At 46.5% G+C, this 9,633-nt stretch overlaps 1 protein-coding gene across 3 annotated transcripts in view; it reads left to right on the top strand.

The window, feature by feature from the left end:
* CAPN6 (calpain 6) overlaps positions 1-9,633 on the top strand; it is a 144,463-nt gene that overhangs the window by 17,849 nt on the left and 116,981 nt on the right. For 2 of the 3 annotated variants that reach the window (XM_019521524.1, XM_019521525.1), the window contains exons 2-3: positions 2,366-2,451; positions 3,326-3,493. In XM_019521524.1, the coding sequence (XP_019377069.1) occupies positions 3,332-3,493 (162 nt within the window). In that variant the 5' untranslated portion in view covers positions 2,366-2,451; positions 3,326-3,331. Of the gene's footprint in view, position 1; positions 40-2,365; positions 2,452-3,325; positions 3,494-9,633 lie in introns of those variants that run through there. The other variant, XM_019521526.1, reaches the window with a different exon arrangement.

Genomic DNA, 9,633 nt, shown 5'->3' on the forward strand with positions numbered 1-9,633 from the left:
CTTGCTCCGGCTGGGGGGGAACATCTTTCAATAGTCAGTGTAAGTAAATATTTAACTCTTTTTGCAGTTAAAAGGAGAAGAGGGGGCCATGTGAGCAGAGGCTTATCATGGAGGGGGGAGAGCTGCAGGTCCTCCCTTGTCCGGGCTGCTGAGGGGAGGGTAGCTTCTAACAGGAGTTTTGCTGAAAGGAGCAGGTTGGGAAAACGAGTCCTTCACTCCCGATGCCAACTTCTTAGCAGTGCTGAGCTTCTCCTGTCCCAAATAGTTTCAATAGGAGCTCCAGACGTAGGGATGGCTCCAAACATGTTTCTATGTCTGACATTCGATTGTTATTTTACTAGTGGGAGCAAATCCGAGCTTCCTTAGCAGGGACAGAGAGCTTAGCTTGGAGAGTCTAAGCCCCGTACAAGTGCAGAGCTATCTTGCAGCTTGAGCAAGTCAAGGAGGGGGAGCCTTAAACACTTGATTTGTTTAGACTTTTTCCTCTGCTTGCTGACTATATCGCTGTTCTTTGGAGGCTCGCCAAACTGTAGTAATATATTTTGGGAACCACTCATTACCCTGTGTGTGGCTTATGTTTGCTATTACATGATGGAGTAGGCAGCCCTCTAAGGCACTGGAGAGATGTTGCCAAGACTTGCTTTATATGTTCGAACGTGCAGCTGGCAATGTAAGATGTGTGCATTTTACAGTGGCTAACCAAGGAGATGGGCAAGGAAGCTACTGCGCTGAAAAGATTTGCTGAGCCAGAAAAAGCAGGAAAGAGTGTGACTGGAGCCTAGTAGTTATGGCGCTGGTCAAGAAGGCACAAGGAGTCCAAAACCCACCTGGAGAGCAGGGACCAGGACACCGGAGCCTTGCCTTCAATGCAAGGACCCGAATAACTAAACTACAGTCACTCTCCCGCCTGTTCCTTGTGGCCCCATGCATCCTTTCCTGATCCTTTCTTGCTCCATATCCCAGCTTTAAGAGGGTGACTGGAGTCCCCCACCCTGATTAGCCTGTGGTGTGGTAGTAAGGGTGCTCCGCAGGAACATGGGAGATGAGGAGTGTGGATGCCTCTCAGACAGATGACACAACTGAGCTGCGATCTCCTGCTTCTAGGTGAGTGCTCTTGTGACCGAGCTATCCCTGGAAAGGGGAGGGTGGCATTCCCGTAACTCCCACACCTCCAGCAGTCTTGTCCAGAAAGAATAGCCCTCGTCTGTGTTTTGCTAGGTTTAATTTTTATGCTCTTTGGTTTACAACTTTATTCTATATATTGCGCCATACTGGCTGTGGGGGAGGGATGTTAATCCTGAAAAGACTGGGATGTCCAATCCAAGGAGGGAAAAGGGAAGGGGTCAGTACAAACCTATCTTTGCAAAGTATGCAATGACAGTTGAAAAACCCCAGAGCCGTTCTGCAAACAACTGTATCTCTTGCAAATTAACTTGCTCTTTGGGATCCTCATTAGTCAGCGGAGATTTTCTAATGGAAGGAAGTGCCAGTGAGTGTTATCATGCTCTAAACTATATTCCAAGCAAATTAGAGTAACTGTTTTTTTCCTTCAGCGATCTCTTTATAATTGGCAAATTTTTCTGTACTTGACTTTGAAGAATGCGGTGGGGGAGGTGTGAATCAATCTACTTATCTTTGCCAGTCTTGGAGGCCATCTGCCAAATAACGTATCTTGTTACAATGTGGTCTTTTTGGGTTAATTAATGAGAAAACGGCTCTTAAGAAAAAAGGAAACTTGTTTGGAAATGGTATTGTTGCACTGAGCTATTTCTTGCCTGTTTGCAGCTAATTTATGTATTTTTTTTCCAAAGGCTGTTGTCCTGTTGATAGAGAAGAAAGCATAGTCGATAAGAGATTGCTTTGTCTAAACCCTGATCCATTTTTTTGACATCAGTGGAAGTTTTTCTCTTTTGACTTCCACTGTGTCAGGATTTCACCCAAAATCTTGACTCAGGCAAAATTCTCAGTTGTCATCAGTTGAAGTTTTGTATGAGTAAATTGTTAAGCAGACACTTCAGGATGTGACCCATGGAAAGCTTTAAATATATACTGGATTGTAATTCTCTTGTTTGACAAGTGTTGGCTTCTACAGCTGTGGTGTAACATCCACCCAAAGTAGATGGTTTTGGCTTTTAAAGGAAACCTGCCATGCCTAGTTGCATCTATTGGGCCAGCTTTGGTACATGTGCAAATAACTGCAGCAAGGAAAAATGTACATCTGACTGCTAATTTCACTCCAGTGGGAACACTTAAGAGGAGGACCACCAAGATACTGTGATGCCCTGTCATGTGTCATTTTGCCGTATAATCTTCTAGGAGGATATTCTTACCAATGAAATAAAAACTCTGCATCTTACTGTTGTAGATCACCTCAAGGCAAGAAGAGGATACGTTTCCGAAAACTGAAGGGGAAACCTAAAACAAGGATTTGCCATAGAAGCTCATTCCAGAGTGAGTTCGGTTTCTTGTCCACTTCCTCAAACAGATCTGTAGAAAAATGGTGTTCAGTGTTTCAAGAGCTCAGATAAATTCTGCAAATGTTATTTGGTCTGTAACTTGTAATAAAATTGCTGAGGAACATGCACCTACTAGCTGAGCTGTACGATTTGGTCAGCCAAAATACATGACAGGTTCATATTCCTAGAAAGGATACTCTTAATTCTTGCAATCAAACCAAGCGTAGAAACAAGTTTCCTAATTCCCCAACAATATTTGCCACTATCTGCTGCTTCTGTGAACACTTTTGCCAGGAAACTCCATTAACTAGTTTTTAAATTAAAAAAAAAAAAACAAAAAAACCCACAAAGATGGCAAAAACAGCCAAAGCGTATAGACTTAAATTGCAAAAGATAGTTTTGGAAGTCTGATCTACCTATCATTTTGCCTCATCTTTGCGCACAAATGTAGAAGAGGGCTAGTCAACCAAAAAAAGAAAAAAGCCTTCCCAGAGCAGTTCAGACCCAGGCTGCTCCTGAATTACCTTTCGGCCACAGTAGAATCCAAAAAAAAAAAAAGAAGGAAGTGTCATCTCACATCTCCCAGTCCAGAATTGTCTTCCTGATGAGTTGCCTTCCTGGTTCTTTCCTACTCAAAATGTTATGACCTATTATCCTACTACGTAGAAATCCTTTTGTTTTAAGACTTTGCTATCTGCTCCCAGTCTAATTTAATTTGTAAACCCACCTTTATCCAAGATTGGCAATTAATTTTGCCTAGAGCTACTTGTTAGGTGCTGTTTATCGAAGGGTGATGGAGAGTAGGGAGGAGAATCATCTAAAATGGCTTAAGCTTCTAAATGGACACAATCTTTATCTAACCTAGATAGAGGAATATGTCATCGCTGAAATTGTTCAAAGATCAGAAATATCACACGCTCAAGCAGCAGTGTCTCAAACAAAGGAACCTCTTTGAAGATCCCGAGTTTCCAGCATCAGACGAATCCCTATTCTACAAGAGACATCTGCCTGGGACAGTGGAGTGGAAACGACCAAAGGTAACTTGTGCCATTCCTAGTGAACGAAACCCAACTTCTGCCTTATCTGCAAGGGTTGGCAGAATCACTTTGGATAAGGACAGACATTCAAAAAGCTTGAGCCTGAATTGATTCAGTTTTTGCAGGTTAGTCTAACTTGCAAAGAGTGAACTAGTTTGCAAGCGGAGAGACATTCAGCACATGCCTGCCGTGGCTTAAGCCAGAAGCCCAGGGGCACTAGAGCAGCCCTCCCTTCCACAGGGAATCTGAGCTGAGGTTGGGGGGAGGCATGACCAGACCCCAGCGGCTCCCTGACAGCCGAGAGCAATCTGGGCACACAGGGCTGCCCGGCCCCAGAGGGAACTCTTTCCCCTCCTCCCTCTCCCCCACCACTGTGGGGCTGGGAGGGGGGCCCTGTTTGGTGCTAGGGGGCGCTCTTTTCCCTCCTCCCTGCCAGAGCTGCAGCCAGGGAGCAGAGAGGAGGGGACAGCCCTGCTGTGGAGCAGAGAGCTCCGCCCAGCCCAGAGAGCATGCTGGGATGCTGGGGAAGTCTGGTTTATCTTAAACCAGGAAGGGGTCTGGGACAGACACTGCATAAACCAGTTCAAGCCAAATCAGTCAAGTCTGATACTACATTCAACCAGGTTTATCTCAAACTGGCTTCAGCCATTTTGCAACTGGTTTATGTGCACTGAATGTCTGCACGTGTGGGTGCACATTTCTCACAAGACAGCCACTCTCTCTTAGAACTCCCAGTTCTAATCTTCAAAGGGAATTTACAAAACACCTTTCGCAGACAAGCCTACAAACTTCACTTCATCAATTTACTGGATACAAAAAATCATGGACTAAATAGACATTGGATTTCTGGCACATTTATAACCTGCTTACCATTTGATACCCCAGGTAACCTCTCTACAATTTACCATTTACAGTCCATCACCAGATCACCATTCTCCTCAGCCCCATCATTGTCTCTCCACCTTTCTGACCCTCACTGCCAGGCATTTGCATTTTCACTGACCTGCATTCTTGCATAGTGGTTTCCATCCCACCCAGGAGACCACAAAACAACTGCAGGTGCTCCCTCTGCCTGAAGAAGAGTGTTTGTACCCAGAAGCTTGCAAAGAAAAAATCTTCCAACTGTTTTAGTTCTAATCAAAGATACCAGATTTACCCAAAGAACCTTGTTTTCCTGTAACAGAGCATCCAGTAGAATGCTCTCTGGATTGAGCTACAGATGCATGTATCTGTGTGGCCTACTATGGAATGAAAAATAGCAGAATGGTGTAATAGGACTTATTCTGTCCTTGCCAGTTCAGGGAGCCTTTTAAAGAAACCTGGGAGCTACCATACAGGAATAGACCCAGAGTCCCCGTAACCCAGTGACCCCTCCGTGATGGTGCCTTGCATCAGTTGTCACAAGAAGATGTGCTGCTTATAGAAAATCTCTATAGAAAGTGAGATCTAGGTTGTTTTTTTAATTAAAATTCTATAGTAGATGATAGTTTTCTTCTATAAACCAGTTCCAATAACTATGGGAAAGATTTCCTTCTTTCCACAATTATTTTTATGACTCTCAAGTTTTTTGGAGAACTTCTTTTAAATCCTAATTAAATTCTATAGGGAAAGAAACCCCAGTGCCTAGAGGGGAAATTTCTTGCTAATCCCACACAGTTTTAAGTAATTGATATGAAGTATTGTGCTTCAGTGTATCCATATAGCTCCTCTGACAGAGGGCAGGGACTAGCAATGAGGAGAGCTGTGGGTGTATCAGCAAGGAAATGTGATGCAGCAGGTAATCAGACTCCTGTGGGCTGAGCGGCAAAATCGTGCTCTGTGAGTATAATTCTCAGTGTAAGAAAAATCCCAAAAGCTATTGAACACCTTCTGCTGCCGCTGAGCTCCGAGCGATTTGGCAGCCATTTTTAGCAGGTTGCAGCATCTTCTCTTTATTTGTATATAGTAAATACTGCCTGTTCACAGAGACTTGGTCTGAGCTTCAAGCATTGCCCTTACTTTCTATGCACATTAGGAATCAGAGGAAACTGTATAGACCCAACTGAGTTCCAAATAACCACGTGTACTAATTACATGGAAATACACACATTTGCACCTATACAGTATTGGTGGTGGCTTCTGCAGTCAGGGGAGAAGACCCATTAGAGGGCCCTCAAGCTATTTAAAGAGGGATACTACAAGCAAACCTGAGAGAGCATATAGAAACCACCTCCACGGTGGAATAGGACAGGATGGACAGGAAAAGGGTCTGTTTTCCTGAGGAACAATATGTGCTAGGCCTAAAAAGGGAGAGAAACTTTCATCCTCCTCGTTCCTTTGGGTGTTTTGGGGTCTAAAGATATTAGGATGCCCTTTCCTCACCCTTTTCCTTTTCCCTCTCTCAGACCCAGACGTGGGTAGGACCCATGTACCACATTAGTGGAGGATTTCACTCTTCCTTTACTGGTAATGCAAACTAGGGGTGAAGCCCTGGCTACACTAAAGTTGGTGGGAATTTTGCTGTTGGCCTCAGTGAGGCCAGGGTTTCACTCCAGGGACTTAATGTTTTAAGACAGCAACTATTGCCTGACTGGTTGAAATTAGTATGTGGTTATTTGTGCTGATGTCCATGTGCCGTTTTATTAGCATCTGCCTTAATAGGAACCCAATGTCACATGCTTCTCTTCCGACTCCTGCTAATGTAGTATAAATAACAAGTCGCTGATGCTATTTTATTTCTCTGTTAATCTGTTTGCACTTGGGCTTATGGTTAGTTTCCTTTGCATTCCTAAAGTTAGTCATAGTCTGAAATAAGCAAATAAATCAAAAGGAATTAAAACCCTTTATGGTTTTGCTGGATCATGCAGCTTTCTATTGGAGGATATAATCTGGTTGGACAAATACGGGTAAGAGGTGCTTTTTTATAGTTCAATGATATAGGCCCAGAACTGGATTTAATTACTGGATGTCTAAATGAGATCCTGTTCCAGCCTCCTCAAGCCTCTGAAGAGTCATGAGTGCTTCCACTTCTGTAAGGCACCTTCATCTCAGCCCTGAGATGAATTCACAAACTCAGGGAGGAGGAGGGTCCACCTCTCTGTGCACTAACGCTTGCTTTTTTTTTAAGGGATTAGAACTGGGATGAACAGGGTCACATTGGACACCCAAGAGGATTTAGGTTCCGGGAAGGCAAAGTAAGATCTGGCCCATAGTAGTTTTTGCCTGTAAGTGCATTGCATTTGGCCTATTAGCCGTGGTCCCCGTTTGGACTAGGAAATCATCTCCAAGCATCAGGCTTCTGGGTTGTTTTCTCCTAGAAACCTGAACATTTCCCTAGCCAGAGACGGTTCTGCTTCCCACTCCCACCCCCACCCCCAGCGTCACCCCAGGACTGGACTTTCTTGTCAAACACAAGGGAAGGCAGGTGGGACCAGTCCAGTTCTGTCTGGGTAGTTTTAGACTCTTTCCAAATGCTGTCCTCCATCTTGCAAACATGAATATTGAAACACAAGGGATTTCAGTAAGCAGAATGAGAAATTCTCTTTGCTGTATGCTCACCTTCTCCAATTAAGAGAGAAAGATGAACATGGGGGAGGGGGAAGTGAAAGCAATTTCATTATGCAAATAGCAATCTGGGTTCTGAACAAAAGCAGGGTGTAACAGGGCACTGAGGTGCCTGCTACTTGTGGAGCAGCAAGCAAGGAGCCCAGCTGCAGGTTGCCAGGGTAACCAGTGGGAGTCAGCTGACCGGAAGGGGCAGGGCCTGGCTCCCATTTAAACCCAGGCTGAGGCCGGGCAGGCAGTTCCCTGCTAGCAGCTGTAGGGGAAGGAGCTCTGCTGGAGTGAACAAAGAGGAGAGGCTAGACTGCAGGTACAGCTTTGAGACAGGGGCAAAGATAGAGCACCCCTGATGTGGTGGGACTAATGTGATAGCCGAGCAGCTTGAATTTATGTTGCAGCCCAGGGGCTTGAGCTTTCCTGTTTACTGTTACAACCGGTGGTTTGGGCGAGGCTATTAGGGGTTGGAGGAGGCCGCGTAGGGGACCCCGGTACCAGAGATGGTGCAGCATCTGGGGTGCACTGACCCCACCACCAAGAAGGGGAGCAGAGAATTGGAGGCCAGGTAAGGCCAAAGCCGCCTGAGCCCTGTGGGGGTTGGAGACCCCGAGGAGGAGAGCTGGGGCCAAGCATGGCTACGGCCACCTGAGTGAGAAGCCCCAGAGCAAAGGGAGCGGCGAGAGATGAGCGCCAGAGGGTGCAGTTGCGAGACCAAACATCATCCGGTACATCAGTGAGTCTTGGGGCATGGTAAAGGGGCGGTTGGAGCCACGCATAGCCCATAAGGCTGGGGTGCACCAAGTCACACAGTACAGAACAGGGGCCAGAATACAACAGAGCATTGTGTCCAAGGGGACGAAAGGCAGCCTCCCTTTTATCTATCTATCTATTAAGGATCAAGACGTGGCAGGAGAGAATGAGGGTGCTTTAAGACGAACTTGGCACGGTAGGGGGCGCTAGGGGATATCACGGCTGCCCCTAAGACCCTGCGCCGTGACACAGGGATTTCTTCAGCATTTTCCTGCTTGCTGTGGGATTTTCCTCCCCAAATGGGGAAACATTATGAAACCACTGAAAACAAGGCCAGGGCAAGGCCCCAAATATCCTAGGAGGCACAGTGTAGGGGCTGGAGTCCAGGTGAGGATTAAGCCACTTGTGCCTTCCTAAGTGTGTGATGCTCCACCAGCCACTGAGGCCTAGCAACAGTTGAAGCAGTCTCCGGGGATCCGTCCAGTTTTACCACCTGGCCAGGTTTTCAGGGAGCTGGGCAGATATTGGCTACTGCGCAATATGCTTCAGCCATTTCTCTACCAAGTCTCAGATGGGAGGTCAAGTTTGCACAGATGGGAGATGTAGAGCTGGGAACAGTCCTATGGTTCTAGTGGCTCTGCACTGGAGGAGGAGGTATGCTGGTTCTGTGTAGTGGCATTTGAGCAATAATCCTTCGTATCCACACAGGATTAATTCTTCTGTTCTCCTCCCTGTGTGGAATGACCTTCCTCCCACATCTCCATATTCTTCAAAGACTCTGTTTAATAGATTGACTGCCTAATTAATTGACCTTGGTGAAAATAGCTTCCCCATGGGCACCTCTTCAGAGAGAGACCTAGTCTTACGGCATGGGTATAGAAGGGGGAGCCAGAAACACCTTACTGATAAACCCAACAATGACAGTGACTCTCTCCATGGTCTTGGGCAAATTGTTGAACGTCCTTCCTTGTCAGGGATCATAATGCATATTCCACCAGCATGGTGTGGGGCTGAATGCACCAGGTTTTATCCCACACTTTGGCTGTGCAAAGAGTACATACCATGTTTACCAGAATATAAGATGACCCCCCCAGTTATTAGATTTCATACATGGAAGATTATAATAAATGTGTAACTTTTCCATGTCTGGAATCTAATTATTGGAGAATTATGTGGCTTATCCTTGTCTGGACTCCAGCCCCTACACTGCACCTCCTAGGATGTTTAGGACCCTGCCCTGCAGGGAGTGGGGAAAGTGGTGATGGGGGTAAAAATGGGTCAGACGGCTGGGGACAGACAATGCAGGAAGCAGTTGGGGGCACATGGTAGGACAGGTGTGGTAGTAGTAATGGGGCAGGTGGTAGAGGGTAGGCAGTGTAGAGGCAATGAGAGCCAGGCATCCTCCTGCTTTCCGTCCTATCCCCCACCCCCTTACCTGCATTGTGCCTGCCTCCCCCTGCAGCCTCTGGCTGCCCTAATTTCCCTTCCTCTGTCTCCCCACCCTTTTCCCCCTCCACATTGCACCTCTCCCTCCCCCCTGCAGGCTTGGATGACACCTGCTGGCAATGAGCAAAGGAAAGGAGAAGTGCAGCAGAGGGGGAGAGAGTGGGGGGATGAGGGGGGACTGTGGGGCCGTGGAGGAGGAGTGGCTGGTGTGTAGAGGCAGCAGGGGGCAGGCAGTAGATGTGATTCCAGCTCCAGCCCTAACCCCTGCCCCTACCGCCTCTTACTCGATTGTAAGGCCAGAGGATTTTTCCCCCATGCTAAATGTGGAGGGGGGGAACCTCATCTTCTAATTGAATAAATATGATAAATGCCAAATATCAATATCCTTATTTACAGTTCTCACTGTC

This window comes from Gavialis gangeticus, unplaced genomic scaffold (assembly GCF_001723915.1).
Source record: "Gavialis gangeticus isolate Ggan-Ray unplaced genomic scaffold, GavGan_comp1, whole genome shotgun sequence".
NCBI lineage: Eukaryota > Metazoa > Chordata > Crocodylia > Gavialidae > Gavialis > Gavialis gangeticus.